Source organism: Sinocyclocheilus anshuiensis, unplaced genomic scaffold (assembly GCF_001515605.1).
Source record: "Sinocyclocheilus anshuiensis isolate Anshui unplaced genomic scaffold, SAMN03320099.WGS_v1.1 scaffold101, whole genome shotgun sequence".
Lineage (NCBI taxonomy): Eukaryota > Metazoa > Chordata > Actinopteri > Cypriniformes > Cyprinidae > Sinocyclocheilus > Sinocyclocheilus anshuiensis.
In genome coordinates, this window is record NW_015540892.1 from 685,617 (window position 1) to 711,122 (window position 25,506).

The 25,506-nt window shown below is 41.3% G+C and overlaps 1 protein-coding gene across 1 annotated transcript in view; it reads left to right on the forward strand.

Annotated features, from left to right (window-relative positions):
• LOC107688818 (tensin-1-like) overlaps positions 1–25,506 on the forward strand; it is a 103,509-nt gene that overhangs the window by 23,339 nt on the left and 54,664 nt on the right. The window contains exon 2 of the mRNA XM_016486597.1: positions 9,818–9,932. Within this exon, the coding sequence (XP_016342083.1) occupies positions 9,818–9,932 (115 nt within the window). The remainder of the gene's footprint in view (positions 1–9,817; positions 9,933–25,506) is intronic.

A 25,506-nucleotide genomic window follows, 5' to 3' on the forward strand; every position in this document is an offset into this window, starting at 1 on the left:
ACTCTGAATCACGTGTGTAATCAGTCCAATGGATGGGCGAGACGTCACGGGCGGGGTGACATAGAGACCAGGGAGCTTAAAAGCACGTGCCGTGGATACAGCGGTAGCTTCTGTTATTCAGCGAAGCACTCTGTGTGTGTCAGTTCTATTTAATGTTGTCTGTCCCAGTAAAAGCATAAGCCATGTCAAAGGCGAAAGACAAGCATATAAGGGCGAGAGCAGACAGCATTTTAGACTGTTTATGTGTTGTTTGTTTGGGAGCGGAGCTCGCACAGTCAGCTCTCGAGGAGAAACAGCATGTCACACTTTTTCTTAGCGTCCGTTTCCAAAGTCACTCGTCGATTCGTCGCTCTGTTGAGAATGTCTTGAGTCTTAACCAGGAACATACTCTGAGTTGAATGATTATTCTAATATGGTTAATATATTTATTTTATTGGCATATATAATAGTTCCACTTCAGGAACTCGAGCTGCGTCGAACGCTTTGGTAATGCCTTCAGCGTGACCACGGTCTGAATCACGTGTGTAATCAGTCCAATGGATGGGCGAGACGTCACGGGCGGGGTGACATAGAGACCAGGGAGCTTAAAAGCACGTGCCGTGGATACAGCGGTAGCTTCTGTTATTCAGCGAAGCACTCTGTGTGTGTCAGTTCTATTTAATGTTGTCTGTCCCAGTAAAAGCATAAGCCATGTCAAAGGCGAAAGACAAGCATATAAGGGCGAGAGCAGACAGCATTTTAGACTGTTTATGTGTTGTTTGTTTGGGAGCGGAGCTCGCACAGTCAGCTCTCGAGGGGGCTGATTGTGCTTCGGCTTGCTGCAAATGCTCTGCTCCCGCCAGGCACGCTTCGAGGAGTGTGTCCGTGCTTATGATCTTGTGGTTCCAGTCCTGCTGCTGCTGAGGCATGGCGGCGATTGAGATAGCGGCGATCGCACATGGATTTAGTGGACGGGTTGGAGATGGGCTCACCTTTCTCCGCCTGCGCTCCCTAGATCTAGCGCTCTCTCTTGGGGTTCGGAATCCCACGCTGCGATCTCTTCCCCCTTTGAGTGAGAGCTTGCTGCTGCAGCTATCTTTCTCTGAGGAGATTGATATTGTTTGCATATGAGCTAGGGCTGCCCCCCTTTTAGTCGACTAATCGTTAGTCGACAAGAAAAGGCTTAGTCGACCACATTTTTTTTAGTCGCTTAGTCGCAGAAAAAAAAAAATATCCACAGGAAGTGGCGAAGTCATGCATTCTGCTACGAAAGATCGTTAACAGCTGCTCTATGCGGTAATATACAGGACATCGGCCAGGGCATCCAAACGCTCGCCTATCATTCATCGACCTCAAATATGGATTATCATCTGAAACATGTAAGTAGTAGCAACTTCACATGGCCGCTCGCTCTAACGTTAACCTATAAAAATGTGCGCTATTTCAGTGTTTGTGCGGAATGAGGAAGCGGTGTGATCACTTGCACTTAACATTTTTTGGTCATACAAATAGGAGTTATACATATTTGTAAGCTTGAAAGACTGTTCTTTTATTTGTGTGCAGTCACAATAACAAAAAAAACTTTGTGATTTTGTGAAATAATGAAAGCAAACAGGGTGCGCGTTCTGCCGTTTCATCACGGTCTTTGAACTTGAGCACGTCAAATAATAAAACGAAACTCCGTGTATACTTGCCTCAGGCATAAGAAATATAGGCCTATCTATAGAAAGCGAAATGTATGCTTTTAAACGAACCAATTCAGATGGAAAACAACTATTCTCAGGTTATGTGATCTGTATGAAACATTAATATAGGCGCATCCACTGAGGACATCGTCAATTTATCACTGCAGCCGAAAATACAGCAAACATTGGTTTATCAACGAATTGTTAAAATGTTAAGGCTGTCTCCTTGCTTTTTTTTTCCTGATGCATTCATAATCATTACTTATGCCAGTGCGCTGTGTGGCAAACCTTATAGGTGCGCTACATAGGCAGTTAAACGCTCATTACTATGATTTATGGCTTATTAATATAAATGTGCGATTAGTCGACTAACCGCTTAACATAAACGACTACTATATATATATACACATATATATGTTTATATTATTTGGTAGGGACCGGAGTCAGGCTTCACCCTTTCTCCTCCCTCACTTTCTAAATGCAGTGAGCTCTTGGGAAAAAAAATTTCTCAAGTGAGAGCACACCTCTCTTCCTCCGTGGAGGGTGATGAGGTGAGCTGTGTTATAGCTCGTCGCTTCTCGTACTCTCCCAGAATATCAGGAGTCAGAGTGACGCTCCCAGGCCGAAGGCTTTTAAACAGAAGGGCGGATCTGCGGACTGTCATTTTTGCTGGATAGTCTTAGACTAAAACGTCCTCACGCCTATGGCCCAGGACTTCTGAGGGCGGGCCCCTCTGGGGAAGAGCAGTGTACACCTCATCATACAGTGCCCATCTCTCCTTAGTGCCCTCAAGAGACCGATCTGTTAACCCTGCCACCTCCGGTGCTTCAGGGTACAGCGATCCCCAGCGAGCGCATCTCTCAGCATCCGCCCGGAAATGTAGCGGCTCTATGGAGGTCTCTAGAGCAGCTAGCCACTCTAAGTACACCAGAGGTCAGTCTCAAGGGACTGATTCCCTTAGTAGACTTTCTGGCAGTGTGTAGACTTCTGCCAAATGTCTCACAATGGGTCCTGCAGACTGCAGGCTCTGGTAATGGAACAGGAAGTAAACACTCTCCTGAGGAAGGAGGCCATCGAGGTGGTGCCTACTCTCGCAGAGAGGCCGGTACTTCATTGTTCCAAAGAAGGATGGGTGTACACTCTAAAGTGGAAACTTTTCACTTCTTGGTGCAGAGATCGCCAGCTTGACCCAGTTCACTGCCAGATCGGTTCAGTGCTGGAGTTTCTGCAGGCTCGATTCTCTGCAGGGGTGATTGCATCCTATTTTAAATCAGGTCGTGTCTCAGATCAGGTCCGAGGACTGGTTTGCACGATGGATCTGAAGATGCATGATTACCATCCTTCCTCAACACGGGAAGTTCCTGAAGTTCGCTTTGGGGGCGAAGCTTACCAATACCGGGTTCTTCCTTTTGTTGCCATTTATTGCACTCTCACCCCGCACTTTCCCCAAGTATGTTGATGCTGCTCTGGCTCCACTGCGACTCCAGGGCATCCGCATACTGAATTATATTGACAATTGGTGTGATATTGGCTCAATCAGAGCAGACGGTGGTTCGGCATAGAGATGTCGTTCTCGCCCATATGAAAGAGCTGGGGTTAAGGCTGAACGCCAAGAAAAGTGTGCTTTCTCTATTACAGAGAACCACTTATCTGGGTGTGGTGTGGGATTCGACCGCAATGCAGGCACATTTGTCTCCTGCTCAGATCGAGTCGATTCTTATAGCAGTCGTGAGAGTGAGAGAAGGCCGGGTCACTCACTGTCAAGCAGTTTCAGAAACTGCTGGGTCTAATGGCAGCTGCGTCCAATGGGATACCTTTTGGCCTGCTGTTCATGAGACCCCTACAGTGGTGGCTCAAGACCAAGGGGTTTTCCCCAAGGGGCAACCCACTTCGCATGATCAAGGTCACGCGGCGACGCTTTCGTGCCTTAGACATGTAGAGAAAGTCTTGGTTCTTGTCTCAGGGCCCGGAGTTGGGGACTCCTTGTCATTGCGTATGCTAATGACGGATGCCTCCCTCACCGGATGGTGCGGTCAGCCCATGGTCTGTGAAGTGGCCACCATCTCACATGGCATATCTACTGCCTGGAGATGCTGGTCGTGTTTCTAGCCCGAGTTGGTGGAGCTCATCTGGAAACAGAATTGGCCGAGGCTTTGTCTGTACACCTCCCCCGATCGCTCGGCTCCCGGGAGTTCTGGAGAGAGTGCGCCGGACAGTTAGCCCCAGTCTAGCCGGGCCGAGGATGCTTCTCGGACCTGATTTCCCTTCTCGAAGGCTCTCCGTGGGAGATTTCCATCAGGAGGGATTTCCTCTCTCAGGAGGGGGGGTCTTCCCCTCACCCAGAGTTTTTGGAACTGTGAATGTGGCCCCTGAGGGGACACAGCTCATAAGTTCCGGTCTCTCAACTGAGGTTGCTGAGACCATTCTCCAGTCCAGTACTCCCTCCATGAGGAAACTGTACTCCTTGAAGTGAACCTTCACTTCTTGACGTGGCAGCCGCCAGCTCGACCCAGTTAACTGCCCAGTTAGTTCAGTGCTGGAGTTCTTGCAGGTACGGTTCTCCACAGGGTTATCCCACTCCACCTTGAAGGTTTCTGTGGCAGCCCTAGCTGCTTACCATGCCCCTCTCGGTGGTCGGTCTTTCGGGAGAGACCCACTAGTTACATGTTTCCTCCACGGTGCACTGAGGCTGAGGCCTCCGGCCAGGAGAAGCTTATGCTAAGTGGTGGATTTGGATGCTATCCATAGCTTTGAGTCCTCTGATCTCCCCTCTCCCTTGGGGGTCAAGGCTCACTCCTCCAGAAGTTGGCCTTCAGGATTCTGCGGGATGTCCACTACGTTTACTTGTCAGATTCTATACCTGCATTTTGCGCAGGCTTTTTCTCTCGCCTCAGCTGTGCTCTTCCACACTAGGCAGGGACTTGCAAGTCTGGCAGTGTGGGCATACTCGTTCCCAAAGTGTTCAATGCAGCTCGAGTTCCTGAAGGGGAACGTCTCTAGGTTACATATGTAACCCTAGTTCCCTGAGGGAATGAGACGCTGCGTCTCATTGCCATACTTCCAGCATCCCTGCGAGCGCTTCCTTCATTCCACCAGAAGCTGCCGCTGTATCCACCACACATGCTTTTAAGCTCCATGGTCTCTACGTCACCTCGCCCGTGACGTCTCGCCCATCCATTGGACTGATTACACATGTGATTCAGAGTGTGGTCACGCTGAAGGCATTCCCAACGCGTTCGATGCAGCATCTCATTCCCTCGCGGAACTTGGGTTACATACGTAACCTAGAGACGTTATCTATAAATTATAAAACACTATTATAACAAGTTAATTTTTTGTTTATTATATTATATATTTGTTTCATTTTATATTATCATCTCACACATCATGGGTCGGCATTTTCTATAATGTATTTCTTTAATAAAAATACATATCTGACATGACTTATTATGTAATTAGCATCAAACCAACAATATAATTTGTTATTCTTTATTCTCTGTTCAGAATGTCTTGTGTCTTAACCACATGTGATTCAGAGTGTGGTCACGCTGAAGGCATTCCCAACGCGTTCGATGCAGCATCTCATTCCCTCGCGGAACTTGGGTTACATACGTAACCTAGAGACGTTATCTATAAATTATAAAACACTATTATAACAAGTTAATTTTTAGTTTATTATATTATATATTTGTTTCATTTAATATTATCATCTCACACATCATGGGTCGGCATTTTCTATAATGTATTTCTTTAATAAAAATACATATCTGACATGACTTATTATGTAATTAGCATCAAACCAACAATATAATTTGTTATTCTTTATTCTCTGTTCAGAATGTCTTGTGTCTTAACCACTAACATGTGTTGAATGAACTAACTCCTGGACACATTTTTGGATCCAGCATACCTCAAGTAAGCAAGGTTTTTGTTAATCAACCGAGAGTTCAGGGTTTAGCAGATGGTACGTTACCCTTGCTTTCTGGAATACACCCCGAAACCAGCTGATCAATGTTTTCAGGGTTACTTGATAATTACAGGCAGGTGTGTTGGAGCAGGGTTGGAATTGAAGTCTGTTTTAGTGTGTACTGTAAGTAAAGCATTGTTTTTTTTTGTTTTTTTTTTACTTATGGAATATTATAAAAAGCATTTAGTCTACATAGACCATTCCAGGTATAACAGATAGAGTAATGCAATCATTTCTCTTCAAGTTTTGTTCGTCTATATGAATTATGGAGTGAGAGGGTAGCTGTCTTTAAGTTATTTTTGTTCCATTCTGCTTGTGTATAATTTAATCTGCTAGTTGCTGTTTGCACAACACAGAGTGATCTCAGTTCAGGGTAAGCAAGAAGGAACCCATCATTTCCAACACCTCAACCTGCTGCATGAACTTCATCTCCAGGGCTGATATGGATGTGCATTTCAACATTTCAACGTCATTTGAGAAAATTATCGTCAGATACACACAGAAACTCAAAAGTCTTCACTGCAACTACAACCAAAATAAAAGTTTGGTTTAACTTGAAGAAATTATGACAAAAAAGAATGTATATCTCAAAGTAATAAAAATATTAACAGTTTATTAAAACATTATTTTTTTAAGGAATATCACACAATATAAATTTTTTATCCATGTTTTTATTTACACTCTAAACCTCTGTTGTTTGCCAAAAAATGTAAGGAACTTTTCAAATTTTGTTTGATTACATTTAAAAATAGCAATAATAATTAAATTGTTAAAGTTTTAAACATGTTTTAAACAAGCTGGCTAAAACACACAAAGCTAGTACAGAGTGTGTGTGTGTGCGGGGGGGGGGGGATGTAAAATTATTCTGGTGCCCTGAAACAGCTCATTGGCAGGGAACAACTGAGCACAATTTGACTGAGGACTCAGTGAGAGGGATGTTTGAATGAATCATACAACAACAGTACTACAAATACTCATATTCAGTCACTAATTACAGTCAAATCAAGAAAACAATTACTGGTCTCCTTTTAAAAAAAAGTTCGCAAAATACATTAAAAAGTGTTCAAAGGTGGTAGTACAGTATATCCAAACTTAGTACATTTTGCAATTTATTCCAAACCCAAGGAACATGAAAAAAGCAAATTTACCAGCTTGTTAGGTCAAAATATATATCTGTACATATATACATACTGTACATAGGCATAAATCTGTATGTATGCATGCTCAAAAACATTTCAGAATTAGAGCCCCTCCTCCTGACTCTCATAGTATGTGTCCCTGCCTTCAAGCAGCGGTTTGCCTTGTTTTAAGCACAAATTGCTTTGTTACTGTGACATTATATGGAAGCATAGCAGGCTACTGCCTAGGCACTGATAAAAAACAGTGGTTTCCACCCCATCTTGGACATAAGGCCTACTGAGTTGTGCACTACCAAAGCACTCATGCAAATGAGTGTGTTTAGAGAGACCTTCGCGCTAAAATGGCCAAGGTACTAGATTTTGTCAATGGACCTAAAACCTAAAACATTACTTATCTCAATAACCTTGCATTATATGTAAGTGTACTTGGGCTGCGACTGTATGCCTTCCATGCATACAGAATTCCTAGGTCTCCGATTCCATCGGACCACCTTCCCAGACTACTGCCTATGCACGTTCCTACACACTGGCCTCAACACCGCCACATGTGCGCAGTTGTCCGGGGAGGGCCCTCGAGGGAGCTTTGCAGAGTAAGTGGAGTGGGTGCTGGTTTCACGCGGTTCGTCCATGACTGTCGGATCAGTGGACGACAACACCAGCCCCACTCTGGACCCAGAGCCCAGCCCACCATCACCCCATTGCACAAAGCATCAGCTAGAGCCCACTGCAGCCCGCTGCGACCAATGAGTCATCGCCAGAGAGAGCGACAGAGCTAAGGATCACCACGGAGCTAGAGCCTCACACGACATCTGACCAGGTGCGAGAGCCGGCAAGAATGCACGCGACGGTGGATAAGACAGCAAGGGCGCAGAGGAAAGCCCCACCCACTGTACCACCGCTGAGGGTGAGCTGAGGCAGGACTCGGGAGACTTAATAGACTGTTATTCTAATATACCCTGTCTTCTTCTGTCATCGTCTGAACTCTCTGCCTGTCCTATTATGGCCAAGTAGGCCATTTAAGAATTACCTGTCCCATCATGATCATGGAGGTCAGTTTGTCTTCCCTGAACTGTCTGTCTGTCCTACCACGACAACAGAGGTCGTTCCCCTATCCGCTACGCTCTCGGTATTGGGAGTCGCGATCTCGGATCCCAGAACACTCTACCTGTCATGATTTAACACCCATCCTCCCTCTCCTGCCTCCTCGTATCATTACTGCTTCCTCAGCCTTGCCATCTTCTGCCCCTTTGCCGCTGTTTCCTGTCAGCCCCTCAGCCCACCATCTATGTTGTGGGTTCACTGCGGGTCAGTCTCCATCGGCATCATGGCTGGAGGATCCCATGTCTCTGCCTCCAGCCTCCGAGTCCCGGACTCCACCTTGGCCCTTCGACTCAGAGGCTCCACCATGGCTCCTATCTCCCTTATCTCCACCATGGCCTGTCAGGTCACCAGCCCCGCCGGGCTCCCTCATCCCTCCGGCTCTGCCTTGGTCAGTCGTCGACCATCTGCCACCTCGGGACATTTGGTTCACCTGTGTGGTCTCTATTATCCTCATTTGCCTGTGTATTTAAGTTCCTGTCTGTTCAGTGTGTGTTTGTTGGATCTTGATCGAAAGTGTCTAACCTTGTGTGTAGCTACCTGTCCTGTCTGGATATTACCCTTGTGGATTATAAAAGCTTATAAAAGCTTATAAAAGCTTGTAAGATTATAAAAGTTCCTCGACACAGCCACGTGACACTAACAAGGATAGGGAGGAGCTAATGAATTACTATAGAAACTAATGAGGGTAACTAAGGCTGGGCATAAACTGTGTGATTTTCATCTGATTTTGACCCAAGTTCTGACTCGTGCAGCTCTTTTTTGTGCCAAATTTCAACTTTGTGCGTTTTTTAACGTGCAGTGTACAGGGGGTACAAGAAGCGATTAGCATCTCCCGAGCGGCAATCAGATGGTCTGATGGAATTCTGTCAGAAATTTTGGTTGCCCTTCGTGAGAGTACCGGACAGTTGAAGCAGTGTTTTTCCCCTCACAGCGCCTGTGTGAAAACAGAAGCAAAATTCCACCAGTTTTTGTCTTAGGGGTGCTACAAAAATTACTTCTCAACTACTTGATTAAAAAATCAGGTTAAACTTCAGCAGCCAGTTAATCAATTAATCATTGTCTTGAAACTATTACTAGCAATATTAAGTATTGAAACTTTCAATATACATGCAGGATGCCTGAATGACACTGTGTACTGGCCTAGAATCTAAATTCCTCTTTTAATAATTGACTATGCCTGGAGGTTTTCTACTGTTCAAGAAACATTTTCTGCCATTGTGAACTTGAAAACCTTTTTTTTTAACTCCTCCTAGGCCATTTGCCCAATTAACTAGAAAAAAAGGTAAAAGTTAAATGTGTTTTGCTGTGTTTGACCGTTTGACACCAAAACAACTGTATGCATAGCATACACAGAATCCATTTTTTAGATATGGCTTGTTTAGTAATGTTCTCCACACATGTGTTTGGACCCATGATGATTCATATAAATGTACATGCCTCTCTTCAAGGTCACTGAAATCTTTCCCATTCTGAATAAATGCTATGCTTGATGGTCCTAAGTTAAGCAAAAATGTATTTTAGTGAATGTCCAATGAGTGTCCAGCCACCCTTCTCTCTGGTTTTCCACAGCCAAGGTCACTATGCCAGGCTGTGCTGTCCTGTGCTTAATGGTCTTGTCAATGTGTGACAAAAGCCATTAAGATTTAGGGAGATAGTACAGCTGAAAATGCTGAGGATCACACTTTTCATTACCTTGACCAAATGGCTTTGCGACACAGGGACTTAATACATGTGTACTATGTTTGTGTGTGTGAAACAGTTACTATGTTTGTGTGTGTGGAACAGTAATGTTGACTTCCTTTCTGTCATACAATGAAAGAATAAAACGATACAAGTCTACAATTACTTCAAATTATCTGTGACATTTTTGTAAGACTTAAAACAATGAAGGACTTGTTTAGCTAATTGAATGCATTCTAACACTCTCTCCCTCTTTGCCTCTTTAGCCAGAAGATTTTGAGGCTGTTCATTCCCACACCTTCAAGGCTAAGACCTTTAAAAAGGCCAAGAGTTGTGCAGTATGCAAGCAGGCTTTGACGAAGGAGGGCCTGGTCTGCAAAGGTCAGTACTGCCATTAGAACAGATTTTATTATTTTACTAATATGTTGGTGATATACTAGGCTTCAGCACCTCTCCTTGGATATCTCGTCAAGTGGTCTGTGTTCATTATCTCTGGTTATCCAAGTCTGGTTACTGAATTTATGTTTTTGATATGACATTTTTATTTAAACAATGTGAAACATCAAAACACCCATATTTATTATTAAATTTAGTTATGTCTGTGCACATACTATTAGCCATACAAAGACAAATTTACATTAGCCTGCTATTTTACCCTACCTACTGTAGGAACTAGTGTCAAAAAAAAGAAAACTCTTTGGATTGCAGACATACAAGAATGAAGTGGGGTAGCTACTGTAGCTTGACCAAAATACCACAGAGTTGGACTAACTCACTAGCCACCTATTAATCTTTTGTTTCTTCCATCATCACACTGTCCTTGCCTGTTTCCTCTTTTTTTCTACTAATTGACAATATTTGTCATACAGTGAAGTTTATTAAAATTGATGCAGAACAGAACTTCAAGCACAGCAGAAGATCTAGAAATATCTGGGGCCATATTTTCTAGACAGTGCAAATTAGTGCTAGAGTGCAATCCCATAAAAGTGGCAATAGGAGTGGAAAATTCTAATAACAATGAAAATCTACTAATAATGTGAAAATAAAAGAACGCAGATGGAGCCAGCGTATTTCCATAATGATGAATAACGGAATCTACAAATAGCAGCGCAAATTAGTGTACTCTTATGGGGCGAACGAGCCGTGAGATGTGCGGATCCATTTGCAAAGCTTTATTAGAAGACATAGTCAGAAACAGGCCGGGTCGAACACCAGCAAAAAGATATGGCACAGGCAAGACACAAGAGTAATCCATTAAACAGGCATGGGTCAATTGATGGCGAACATAATCCAGAGGGCTTGATAAGAGGGGTAATCTGAGGAACACGAGCAATAGTCCAGGCAAGGTGCAAACATAATTCAAAAGACAAGACGAAAGGGTAATCCAAAATACTCAGGCAAGAATCCGAACACGGGAAAGCAGGCAAGGCAAGACAATGACAATGACCAGACTATGAAAACTAGAGCAGGCTCCGTAAAGTAGCTATCAGCTAGGGTAGCGATATGCGCTTACAATACTCGGCGATTTGAAGGAGGAAGTCCATGGCTTATAAAGTGTCTTAGATTGGTTACAGCTGTGTGTGTCATTAGTGCAATGGGTGATGGGAAATGTAGTCCAGGTATATCAGTCTGTGCAGTTTGAGAGTCAATAAGATGGAAGAGCGACCTCTGGTGGCAATCGGATGGAAAGCCACGGACCGGATTTGTGACATGTACAGTCCCAAACGAGCATAGCCGATCATAATCAGGTGCATGTAATGTACAGTAACAACACAGGTGCAAAATAGGTTAAAACATTTTAAACTAAAAGTTTTTCAGCATTAAATAATGGTGCAAATACCATAAGCTGACTACCCCAAACTTAGTAAATTACCTTGCGTGATTGATTTAAATAGCCTACTCTCCTCCCATAAATTGTAATTTTTAAGAGAAACTCCTAAAATCGCATATGCAAGAGTTTGGTTTGACGCCAAATGCTGTTAGTAAATCTGTTCCTTGGAGCATTGATGTAATGTAAAGCATTTTTAAATAAATTATTTTGAAACCAACAAAACAAATCTTTCAGTGATTAAATCTTATTAAATATTTATAATTTGTTTCATAAAAATTTACAAGCAGAGATTTTATTACATGAGAACATACCAAGCTGGAGAAAGCATAACTGTCATCTAGGATAATGTGTGCCTCTTAAACCAAACAGATTATAGCCTTGACATAATTGAATCAAGTTTACAACAATCAGTCACAGTTTATGGATACCTTAGAAACAAGTAAGTAGTGCCATAACTGAATACCCAGCTGGCACACAACGTCATAATTTGTTACATTTCGTTTGTGACGTCGGGTGACCAAACTTCAATGTCAATTCAACATCTAATGTCAATGTTAATTTGATGTCCAATACCAATGTCAGCTGACATTGATATTTGTTGTTTTTAGGTTGTGTGACCAAAATCCAACATTAAGTCAACGTCAAATTGGCATCAAATACTGATGTCAACCCAATTTTCATTCTCAACCAAAATGCAATGTCTGTCAATACAACCTGACATTATATTGACATCCTGTGCCTGCTGGGTTGTTTGTCACTTCTCTTATAAAACTTTTTTTTTCTTGTAAAGTCCATATATATCTCACTCCAAAATAAATATTTGTGAAAAATTGAAGATTAGTGGACAGGCTGTCGGTTCATTTAACAATAAGCTGTTTCTTCACAAAAGTAGTTTGTTCCGCATACTGATTCTCTCTTCAACATTAGGGATAGGCATGAGTACTCAAGTACTCAGAAGTGACAGCAATGATCAATCATGAAAAACGAAAACAATTATGAAAACACTTAATATACAAAATAGTAGAGCTGCCCTCGACAAAAGATTTTTCTGATCAACTAATAGTTGTTCATTTTAAGTGATTAGTCGACTAATCCCACGTTTATATTAATAAAACCATGTAATTCATAATAATGAGCCTATAGCCTATCAGCGCTCAAGCGCACGCATAAAGCTTGCAACAGCGTGCCACAGAAGTAATGATAATGAATGCTACAAGGAAAAAGCAGCAAGAAGCCTGCCTTAACATCATAATAATTCATTGATAAACTAGTGTTTTCTGTATTTTCGGCTGCAGTGACGAAGTCGACGACACTGACTCATCATCTCCACAGTGGACGTGCATGTTTCATACAGATTAAATCAACTAAAACTATTTGATTTCAATTTAAATTGGTTCATTTAAAAGTAGACATTTCACTTTCTATAGCTATTTTTTCATGTCTGTGAGGCAAGCACAGTTTTTTTTTTCTTTTTTTGACACGTTCAAGTTAACAGAGAACTATACGGCAGCAGAAAGCACACCTTGTTTGCTTTCATTATTTTACAAAAGCACAACATTTTGTTTTTATTTTGAGTGCACACAAATGAAAGCGGACCTTTTACAAATTCGAAATATTACTCTTATCTGTATGACCAAAAATTAGTATTTGGTAACACTTTAGTAAAGGGACCAATTCTCACTACGTATTAACTATTTGCTTATTAGCATGCCTATTAATAACATATTGGCTGTTTATTAGTACATATAAATCACATATCCTGTATGACCATATTCTACATTCCTAATCAATACCTAAACTTAACAACTACCTTACTAACTATTATTAAACAGCAAATTAGGAGTTTATTGAGACAAAAGTCTTAGTTAATGGTTTGTTAATAGCGAGAATTGGACCTTAAAATAAAGTGTGACCGAGTATTTTAAGTTAAATGCAAATGATCATGCCGGCACCTCCAAGTTAACTGTCATGCAGTGAGCATGCTACTGTTCAACTTCGCACACTCTGCACAAACACTTGAATAGTGCACATTTTTCTAGGTTAAAATTAAAGCAAGCAGCCATGTAATGATGTTACTACTTACATGTTTCATATGATAAGCCACCTTTGAGGTTGATGAACGAAATAAACGTTTGCTTGTCCCGACCGATGTACTGTAATTACTACCCTGACCAGCTGTTAATAATCTGTCCGTCATGGACTACGTGACTTTGCCACTTTCTGTGGATTTTTTTTCCTGCCACTAAGCAACTAATAAAATTTTGATCGACTAAGCCTCTTCTTGTTGACAAACGGGTTAGTTGACTATGAGGGGGAAGCCCTTGAAAATAGTTAAGTACAAGTTTGCCAAGCCAATACAAGACATTATAATAACATTAAATTCGTTGTGCTTTAATTGCCTGGGTTTTAGCACATTAGTTGCATCTCTCAACTGTCTGCTCTAGCCTCAAGTCTCCTCGAAATGGCAAAAGTACTTTCAGGGGATCTGGCAAATGAGCACAGAGAGTGAATTGCCTACAGCAGCTCTACACTCTTATGCTCTTCCATCGTCGATCAGCAAGAACCAAGAACAATGCTAGCTGACACCTGCTACTTCCGTTGAAAGATTTTGCCACAGAAACCCTAGGGAAGTGCTTCACCTGTTAGTCAGGTGTCCTAGGGAATGGGCTGGACTACCTCCAGTGTAAACTGGAGGGGCTATTGAGATAGTGAGGAGCTGTAGTACCTCTCTCAGTTACTCTCTACCATATGGCCCTCATTGGCTGATAGTTGTGTATTCCTACAGTTCTAGCTAGGAGACGTAGACACATATTCACTTTCTGCCAAAGTACTGATGGGAGGACAGAGAGTCAGCCGCTCATGCAACTATGTCCACTTTTTATACTCTGTCATTCTGTTACTCCTAATGAACCATTAGGAAAGGTGTTAACATAGTTCCCACCATGTCCACACTATCACTTCCAGGTACATACTGAAGATGCAACAGATGAGGAAGTGGGATGCAAGTGGCAGTAATGCACACTCTCCTCATCCGTACACGTCCATTTGTTTGTGATAACGGTGAAGCACATAGATACTTTCTCTGTACTTGTTGTATTAGAGGAGAGTAACAGATAGACCAGGGGGACACTAACAGTGATACAAAAGAAGCACATCAGTGCTACATCCACCAAGAGAACGGCAGATCAGGGAATGGAACGTAAAAGGCATGATTGGCCTATCTCCCTTTCTGCACTTATTAACTACAGGTAGAGAATGGATAATATTAACACTAGAACCGCCACGGGGTAAATATTACCCGTGGCTGTTTTTAAAACGTACATAAAAGATTTTTAATAAAACATTCAAGTCTCACAGTCACTGACTTTTACTACAATTGTGTGATTTACAATCCCCTGTTGTTAAAAACTGTTTAGATAAAACCAGATCAAAAAACGGGTCATTTATACCTATAAGCGCCAGCGCGGGTCAAATTTACCCGCTATATAATGCCTGTATGTTCGAGGCTGTCATTTTCATGTAGTGATGGGAAGTCCGGTTCTTTTCCACGAACCGGTTCTTTCGGACAGTTCGTTTCAATGAACAAGTTCAAAAAAACGGTTCATCGGTTCTTTTACGACCTAACGTAATGACGTCATTCGCAATGACGTAATGATGTCAAGTCTATCGTCCCGGGCCGGGATGAAAATACACATTCAAATATCAGTAATCATAACTTCAGTCAGTTAAAACATCATAATCATGATCTGAAAAGTTTACAATTAAGTTTTGCAACTAAGCACCCAAATACAGTAACAGGCAGTGATGTGCATACGAGGATTTAAGTCTTGAAGATATAAAGTAAATAAATTAGTTGTCATCAGCGCAGAAACCATAATCCACTTACTATACATAATCCATTGCGATGTATTTGTTATTAAATAAACTTACGTTTCGCCAGATTGCCCTTCATTCAAGTCCCGCCGCGCTCATAACATTAGCACAGAATCAGTTGTCCAAAAGAACCAGTTCAGTTCAGAGACGTGCTGTGTCAGTCATAGTAGGCAGTCTGTTCGGTAGCTTCACGCTGAATCATGCATGCGCAGTATCATCAGCTCATCGGTTCTCAAATCGGACATGTCCGAAAGAAATGGTTCTCGGTTCAGTGTACTGGTGATCTGAAAACCGATGCAACTGGTTCTTAACTCGAGAACGAGAACTGCTCTAACAGGTACGCTGCACGCACGTTCAGTATATCATCAGCTGCTCTACTCGTGTTCATGTTCTATTTACTACAAACTCAATTTGTGAATGTGTCATCGTTAACTATAATTACAGTACAGGTATTTCATAAATCATCCCTTATTCCTATTAAACATAGGGTAGAGTTAAAAACATAAAACATAGAGTCTTAATTATTGTCCAACTTCACTGACAAACCCCTTTGGCCTATAACCTAACAGAATCTTCAACTGAACAAAGTACACAGATTAGATACATTCATCTTTTTTAAAAAAGTAAAATAAAATATATTTATATTATCACACTTTCTGATGTTTAACAAAATACTTGGATAACATGCTTTTCATCCTCTTGAAAAAACTACACGCATGCGCTTGCGCATCGGTTCTCAAATCGGACGTGTCCGAAAAAAACGGTTCTCGGTTGAGTGGACCGGTGATCCGAAAACCAATGCAACCGGTTCTTGACTCGAGAACGAGAATCAGCTCATCGGTTCTCAATTCGGATGTGTCCAAAAGAAACGGTTCTCGGTTGAGTGGACCGGTGATCCGAAAACCGATGCAACCGGTTCTTGACTCGAGAACGAGAACCGCTCCAGCAGTGGGCGTGTACGTTCGTTATCCGGCTCGCTGCACACATGCTGCTCTGCTCGTGTTCATCTTCAGTTCTCTCTTCACAGCAGTTCACTTAGTGTACTGTTTGAGTAAATGAATTACTCCGGGATATTGGTTTATTTCGACTCAGAGGGAGTGTCAGCCACGTTAAAAAAGTGAATAACTTAAGTAATTTGTGGATTAATGCTTACTGGAGACGCGAACGGTTTTCAAACAATTCAGTCCGATTTGGTGAACTGGTTCAACTGGCTCACTAAGAAGAACCGGTTAAATGGAACGATTCGTTCACGAACCGGACATCACTATTTTCGTGCCGCTTATGTTTTAACATAGTACATTGCTATGCAATGCCTTTCACTCACTGAATTAGCGGTTATCAGTTTCATAAATAAAGACAAAATGAGTAAAAGAAGGCGATTTACTAAATGCCATGAGCGATGGAGGGTCTGCTGGTGGGGAGATCAGTAGAGCGTCCTGTCGGCTCAGCATCTGACGGCGACCAATATATGAGCGATGGAGGGTCTGCTGGTGGGGAGATCAGTAGAGCGTCCTGTCGGCTCAGCATCTGACGGCGATCAATATATCATATTTAGACGTTTTATAATGTTACTCATAATTGTTCAAAATTTGGAATGGTGAATTAGGCCTATTATTGCTCATTATTGTCTATAGGCTATTTTAGTAATTTAAATAACATAGGTTATCTTAATATATTGATTAATGACATTGTATTATAATAGCCTATTACACCACACAAATATGTATTTACTTCCTTCTAATTCTGGTTGTCTTCAAAAACAGCTGTCATGTGCGTGGGTAAAATTTACCCGCTTGCGCTTTTAGGTATACAGCGAACCCTGGCGGTTCTAAGCGATTTTTCAAAACACTGCTGGACATTGTTGATATTTGATATCAACCCAAACAAACAGACCCCTCTCTTCATTTCTCCTCCTCCAAAACCGCCCTGCTCCGAGTCAGTCTTGAACTCTGATTGCCGGTATGCACAATGAATGCACTAAAAATGACGCTAAACACCACATTCTCTAACAGTCGTCAGTGCACCTCTTGAAATCAGGGGTTTAGCTGCACAAATCTCACTACTTGGTCTCCATTACACAGGGAATGCAAGAGTGGATGTCTGTTAATCATAAGCAGATGCGCAACAAAATAATGCTTCACGAAAAATAAAGTGCAGATGATGAACGAATGACACACAAAAATGAACATACAGTACACAATAGTAAATACAAACAAGAGTTTGTTGTTAGTTGCCAACAGCACGGCAGCTCCAGACAGTATTACTCACGTATGGAGCTGAATTTCCAGTCATAATCATCAAAACTCTCTCTTGCTTGTTCTCTCTCCTCCAACGTTATATGCCCCAAATGCTGATTGGCTACACATTTGTTGTTGAGTCAGTCTGAGTAACTTCTAAAGAACATTTTTCAAATATCGCAGATAAAAGGGGGAATGCAAGAAGTAGTAAAGCCTAGGCTCTTTACCCGTGCCTGCCCTTAATAAATACAAGGAAAGCATATCAATATCACCCTGCACCAACAGCAAGCAATTCCTCCATATGGGGCATCCTCACATGCCCATGCTCAGCCAATTTGATGCAGAGTTAGCATATACATGAACAGAAAACTGTTTCTTCCACAATCTCGATACTTCCTCATGGAGATCAGGAAGAAATGTAAGGCTCACAGGAGGGGTGCATTTATGACCTGCACAGAAACATTCATCAAGTCTGCCGGGAGCAGATTCCTCTTTCTCTACTGCCCAATTTAAGTGAAAGTGAAAGTGACGTGACATGTGACCAAGTATGGTGACCCATGCTTGGAATTAAAGCTCTGCATTTAACCCATTCAAAGTGCACACACACAGCAGTGAACACACACACACCGTGAACACACACCCGGAGCAGTGGGCAGCCATTTATGCTGCCGGGGAGCAGTTGGGGGTTCGGTGCCTTGCTCAAGGGCACCTCAGTCGTGGTATTGAAGGTGGGAGAGAGCGCTGTACATTCACTCCCCCCACCTACAATCTCCGCAACCTTTGGGTTACGAGTCCGACTCTCTAACCATTAGGCCACGACTTCCCAGTTAAGTTAAGTTAAGTCTAACCGTGGCACGGGTCATAATTTCCAATGAATCCTCCTACATGAGTGCAAGGGAGGAGACGGGCTCACTGAATAAATCCGCCTTGACTCCCATGCAGTTGCCTGGCTCCTTAAAGAGAGCCAGGTTGGAGTAGAGCTTCCTCACTGTGAGCCCCCTCGAGAGCTGTCTGAGCATGCACTGATCCTAAACAGATGATACACAATTTGTGTATATGATCTGCTGAAATGTATCTTTCGCATGGCATGACACACTTTCTTAACTTTGCAGTCTAGTCTGATACGTTGTTTTTCAAACACACACACTGAGTTCTTGGCACACGAACAACAAACATAGTTCCTGAAGACAAAGAAGCTGAGGATTCCATGACGTAGGTGCTCTGTCATCTCTGCCATCAGGCAGTTGAATTGGCATGTTTGCACACATGCTTCAGACACCGGCAACACAAGAGGAATTTCTATAATGTCAGCGCTGATGCAGCGCTGAAGTTCTACTTTGAAAGGGAACTAACATATTTCAATAATGTTTATTTTTTAAAAACATTGATGATGTATTATTAATAATCTAGCAGTGTTATTTTTCTTAACATACAGTGGTGGCTAAAATTATTAGAACACTAGTATTTTCACCATCTAATAAATGGTTTTAAGTCAGTTATTTCTATCTTTTGCTGTAGTGTGTCAGTAGGAACTGTGTCAACATCTTCAAGATGCTTTAAAGGGGTCATATGACGATGCTAAAAATAACATTATGTTGTGTGTTTGGTGTAATGCAATGTGTTTATACGGTTTAAGGTTTAAAAAACACATTATTTTCCACATAATGTACATTATTGTTGCTCCTCTATGCCCTGCCTTTCTGAAACGCGTAGATTTTTACAAAGTTCATCGTTCTGAAAAAGCGAGGTGTATGCTGATTGGCCAGCTATCCAGTGCGTTGTGATTGGCTGAAGACCTTAAGCGTGTGAAGGAAATGTTACGCCCCTTAACACACTGTGATACCGTTTCCCAGCACGGCGAGACAAAACCAATAAAACTTATTACAAACAAGGCATTTGTTGCATCCAGTGTTGGGCAAGTTACTTCCAAAATGTAATACATTATATATTACTTATTACTGCCTTTTGAAAGTAATTAGTTGCATTACAATAATACTGTCTCTGAATTGTAATGTGTTACACTACTTTTGAGTTACTTTTGAGTTGCTTTCACTTTCAAGCACAAACCGCAATTACATTCAGAAATAAAAGCGGTAAATAAAGAGGAATGAAGTGAAGTGAAGTGACATGTGGCCAAGTATGGTGACCCATACTAGGAATTAGTGCTCTGCATTTATCCCATCCAAAGTGCACACACACAGCAGTGAACACACACACACCGTGAACACACACCCGGAAGCAGTGGGCAGCCATTTTTTGCTGCGGCGCCCGGGGAGCAGTTGGGGGTTCGGTGCCTTGCTCAAGGGCACCAGCCAAAACTAATTAATTTAAAGCGAAATTGAAAGCAAACGCCTTTGTTCTCACGCAGTCTACCTCTATCATTCGGCACGAATCCATGTTTCTATATTCGCGATGTATTTGAATGCTAAACTATTATTTACTATGTAAACCATGCTTTACTTATCGGCTTTCCGCAAAAAAATAAAAAATAAAAAATCACACTCTTCATATGAACAAATATGTGCTTGGCCCAAGCTCAGGCTGAACGACACGGATTGTATGGACGATTTTAATTACCAGTGTATCTATATTTGGTTGACTGTATTTTAATCTGATAATGAACGGCTGCAACGCTTGCAATAATGTGTTACACTACTTTTGAGTTACTTTTGAGTTGCTTTCACTTTCAAGCACAAACCGCAATTACATTCAGAAATAAAAGCGGTAAATAAAGAGGAATGAAGTGAAGTGAAGTGACATGTGGCCAAGTATGGTGACCCATACTAGGAATTAGTGCTCTGCATTTATCGGATTGTATGGACGATTTTAATTACCAGTGTATCTATATTTGGTTGACTGTATTTTAATCTGATAATGAACGGCTGCAACGCTTGCAATGCTGTATGTTTGTGTGTGAGGCGCCGGCGCGATCGAACAGCGGAAACATAAAATACTCCGTAATTTTTGGTCATACAGATCCTTCGAAACTGCAATGTGTGGTGCGAACTACGGGGGAGCTAGGGGGAGCTCGGCTCCCGTTAATAAGACATGGGCTCCCCTGAAAACGTGATTTGTGAAATTTTGGGGGGGTCTCAAAATATATTGACTATGTGTTATTTTGACATGCAATTTCAGTTTTGTGTAATGTGATCATCGTGGATTATTATGTGTAAAATTGCAAAAATATCATTCATTCATGCATGACGGCGATTTAAACCGTCTATGATTTAAACCTAATTCACTTCAATAAAGATAACTATACATGCTATCGGTTTCCTTTCCGTGAACTTTTGCAGAGCGCTGCACCACAAAAATGAACCAAAAACTCAGCAGCATATTTTACTACTTTTTAAAAGACAAAGTATTTTTTCTTTCGTTTTGTTAATCTGTTAATTATTTAAGTCAATATATATTGTGCGTATGAATTCCTTTTTAATATGTAGACTATGCTTTAATAAAAACAGATTGTTATTTTTTAGTTAAACTTAATTTGTTGCTCGTCCGCCGCATTCTTTCTCTTCTCCAACCCCGCAGTATGCCCATCTCACAAATGTAGAATTCATCTCAACCATCGAATTACAGCAACAGGAAATAGACAACAGGGAATAGAGTGTTGGTAAATAAATTCACCACTTAATTTTGAGTTAAAATATGTCGTTGTAACGTGCGTTACTGAGATTGTAACGAGTAATAATATTACCCAAATTTTATTAGTAATGCGTTATATTACTGCGTTACAGCAAAAAGTAATATACTACTGTAATATCGTTACTTTTGTAATGCGTTACTCCCAACACTGATTTAAGTCAATATATATTGTGCGTATGAATTCCTTTTTAATATGTAGACTATGCTTTAATAAAAACAGATTGTTATTTTTTAGTTAAACTTAATTTGTTGCTCGTCCGCCGCATTCTTTCTCTTCTCCAACCCCGCAGTATGCCCATCTCACAAATGTAGAATCCATCTCAACCATCGAATTACAGCAACAGGAAATAGACAACAGGGAATAGAGTGTTGGTAAATAAATTCACCACTTAATTTTGAGTTAAAATATGTCGTTGTAACGTGCGTTACTGAGATTGTAACGAGTAATAATATTACCCAAATTTTATTAGTAATGCGTTATATTACTCCGTTACAGCAAAAAGTAATATACTACTGTAATATAGTTACTTTTGTAATGCGTTACTCCCAACACTGGTTGCATCTAGTGGGGACATAATTACTGATTATAATGGCTTATACTGTGTTTTTACGCGTTGTGTTGCGTATTGCGCCGCGTAAACATAAAACCATGTCTGCATTTGTGATCGGAAAAACGACAAACAACAAGCCCTACTCTACACTCTTCCATAAAATGCGTCACACACGACGGGCTTGAGAACGGCACGGCCGGCGCGGCCGGCGGGCATGCGGCAACAACGTGACGACCCCGGGCTGGACTCGCTTCGTCCACAGTGAAAGCCGATCCGGCGATCCACAGCACGAAGTTGATGTATTTCCTCAGCAACCAGCACGGATCAGCTCTAGGCATGACGAAGCGGATATCGTCCTCTTTTGGAAGGCCAAATAAAGTAGTTTCGCTTTCACAACTAAACAAACAACATCTCCACAACATGGCGCCGGCGGCAACAACAATACTACAGCGAGAATAAAAGTTACGCCTTCTTTCTTTGCGTGAACATTTGGGTGCCGTTATGCAAATCTTCCCACACAGTGATGTAGACATGTGGGGGCGTGTTTAAACGAGGCGTTTTATGAGGGCGTGGACAAGTCTTAACTTTTAGAAAAAAATATCTCTTTGGATTTGAGACTTTAGTCTTTGCAACTTTACAGATCTTCTTTATGCACCAAGAGCTTGTAACACTCCAAAGAGAAAGGAAAAATTGAAATCGCATCATATGACCCCTTTAAGAAACCTACCTAGAACCTACCTAGAAGACCATCCTCAGGGGGGCTTAGCCCTCAGAAAGACCTTAGATACAATGATACAAATTAAACAGTACTTTACAATGTTTGTTAAATGATCTAGAACTGCCCCTGGTGTTTCAATCTCATGTATGGTCATGTATACTGATATCTGTGTCGTTTGGAGGGCAGTGTTTTAGAAACAGAGTCAAGGAGTCTTTTATTTCTGTGTAGCATTAAAAGTGATAATACTAGTAAGGACTAATAATACTGTAGTACTTAATTTTGAACATGTAAAATCATGTACACTCAAAAAAGTTAAAGGTCCCAGTCACATCAGAAGCCTAATGAATGTTGTTTTATTTGATATAAAATATTTTATTTTATTTTATTTTAGAGGAGGTCACCTCTAGGGACTGACATCAAGCTCACATAACCGTTTTTTTTTTTGTTTTTTTTTGGCAATTCCCATTACTGAATTCTTTCTCTTCTGGAATAACAATGAAGAACCATGGCTGAATAGCACATATAATAGTTCAATTAGAGCATTTCTACAATGGCAGGGTACAATTTTCTTTATTTTTTTTCAGTATAACACCATATAATAATATCCAACTAAAAAAATAACTATTATATATGTAAATTACATATGCACAGTCAGTCTAACGCTACATGGTACAAGCTGATAGGTCCTTGACTTCTGCTAGTCAGTCAGCTTGCTAGCTCCCTCTACTTGTAATATTTAAGAAGTCTTGCATCATTTCTGGTCATTTTCCAGTAAGTTATTCATAAATTACTAATCATATTAATATAAATCTATTCTAAAAACCAAATGTTCTTTAAACTAATCTCAAATAAACAAAAAAAACAAACAAAAACAACTCTAAATGTATCTGAAAAAAATATCTGTTTGATCAAATGCTTGCTATAAGTATTTTTTCAGACACTAGATATAGTAGGTGCATATTGATGACATGGCTCTCTAGAGCGGGGGTGGTGATGGTTGTATTTTATGTTCAAGTGTGTATTTTTGCAACCACAGCAGCATGTTGACATGCTAACTGGTGCATGTCTGTGCATGTGTTAACAGTTTTGTAACAGCTTTGTGCTTGCTATGTATCAGCAGCATAAGCATATCTAGTCCACTGCGACCAAACTAACTTGTCATATCCATAACAACATGGTAAATAATTATATACGACTAAAATTATTTTTCTTTCATTTATATATATATATATTTTTTTTTTTTTTTATAACATTTTACATGGTGCATGCTGATAGGTCTTTGGCCGGCTAGCTTGTCACAATAAATATTCCATGGTGTCAGCTAACAGGTCCTTAATCTGTTCTTAATCAGTTTATATCTTTTTCACTCTCACTTTTAACACTTTTGCCTTGAATATTCCTTTGCTGATAAGTTGGTCTCACTGCAGCTTGTTACAAGAGTTCTCTCTCTGACACCTTCTTCCTTCCCAGCACTTTTTCTTTCATTTATATATATATATATATATATTTTTTTTTTATAACATTTTACATGGTGCATGCTGATAGGTCTTTGGCCGGCTAGCTTGTCACAATAAATATTCCATGGTGTCAGCTAACAGGTCCTTAATCTGTTCTTAATCAGTTTATATCTTTTTCACTCTCACTTTTAACACTTTTGCCTTGAATATTCCTTTGCTGATAAGTTGGTCTCACTGCAGCTTGTTACAAGAGTTCTCTCTCTGACACCTTCTTCCTTCCCAGCACCACCTGTCTAGATCTGCTTTGGGAAATCTGGGTTCTATATGTCTATTTGTTCAACTGCAGAAGTGTGTTACGTGCTCACTGCAGCATATCTGTGTATGATGTTGTGATGTAGCTTGAGTTGTGAAGACTGGGCCTTATTCTGTTTGAATTCTCACAGACAACCACAATTCATACAACCACAATTACATACACATATAGGCACATGCCCATTCAAACAGTTTATAGGAGAATACTTCAGTCTCATCTACCCCAGGTAATGACTCTATGAGTGCAACACTTTTTGTTCTTACAGCCAAATTCTTTTTTTCCCATCCTTTACATTCGGAAATCAAGTGCCCAGGATCCAGGCAATGAAAGCAAGCCTGTCTGTCTCCTGGGCATGCAGCAGATTTGCCATTCGATTTGAAGCAAGTGCAACTTTTGAACAGGAAATAACACACAGGGAGTTTGAAGTTCATGAAAATAAACATTACATTATGCAAAAACTTATCAGCCATTACTGTTGCTTCTGAAAGTGTTGCTACTATCTGTTCATTTAACCCTTACATGCATAAATATTTCCATTAATCATTATTACATATTCAGGTCTTTAGCGACCTGGACCTATATATCTAATACGAATGGATCTCTAACTGCTGCAATAGCATAAAACGCTTCAGATATTTAATAAAATTGACCTACCGGTAAGCCCCGCCCCCCTTAGCAGTGTTAATTTTGACAGGCATTTTTGATTTAGTCTTAGTTAGGGTGACCATACGGGCCATTTTTACGGGACGCACCCTTGCCAGGATTTCTATATTGCCTAAAATATCCAGGTTCCCTTTCGATACTATACTCGTACTGCGTCTGCTAGACGCATATGGGAAAAAAGCCTTTTTCTCCTGAACTGAAGCCTTTTCATTCACGCAGTGAAACTGCATGGCCATTGGTTCGTGCAGTGCTTAAAAAATGAACCAATGGCTAGGCAGCGGAGCCAGCCAAAGCCCGCCAGAATGGGCGGGGCATCTGGCTATATAAGCGGGCGCTCGCCACAGAATTCTCAAATTTCTTCTCTTTCAGCGACGACTCTACGTCCTCAAGCTGATCTGAAGCCGCTCGCCGTTGACATGCCTTTGCAGCTGGAATCGGGACCTCTCAGCACAGCTCAGCACACGGTTCCCCTGCCGCCATCCGGCGATATCTAAAAGAGCTTCTAAAAGAGCAAATTGGCATTGTTGCAAATGACACACTGTTACTGCGGTTCGTGCGGGTCTCCCCTGAACGCCAATGACAGCCACACGGACAGCGTTTCCTGCTTGGGGAAATCCCATGCGGAAGCTGCGCTCACGGGAGCTATTTGTTCCCATTGCGAGAA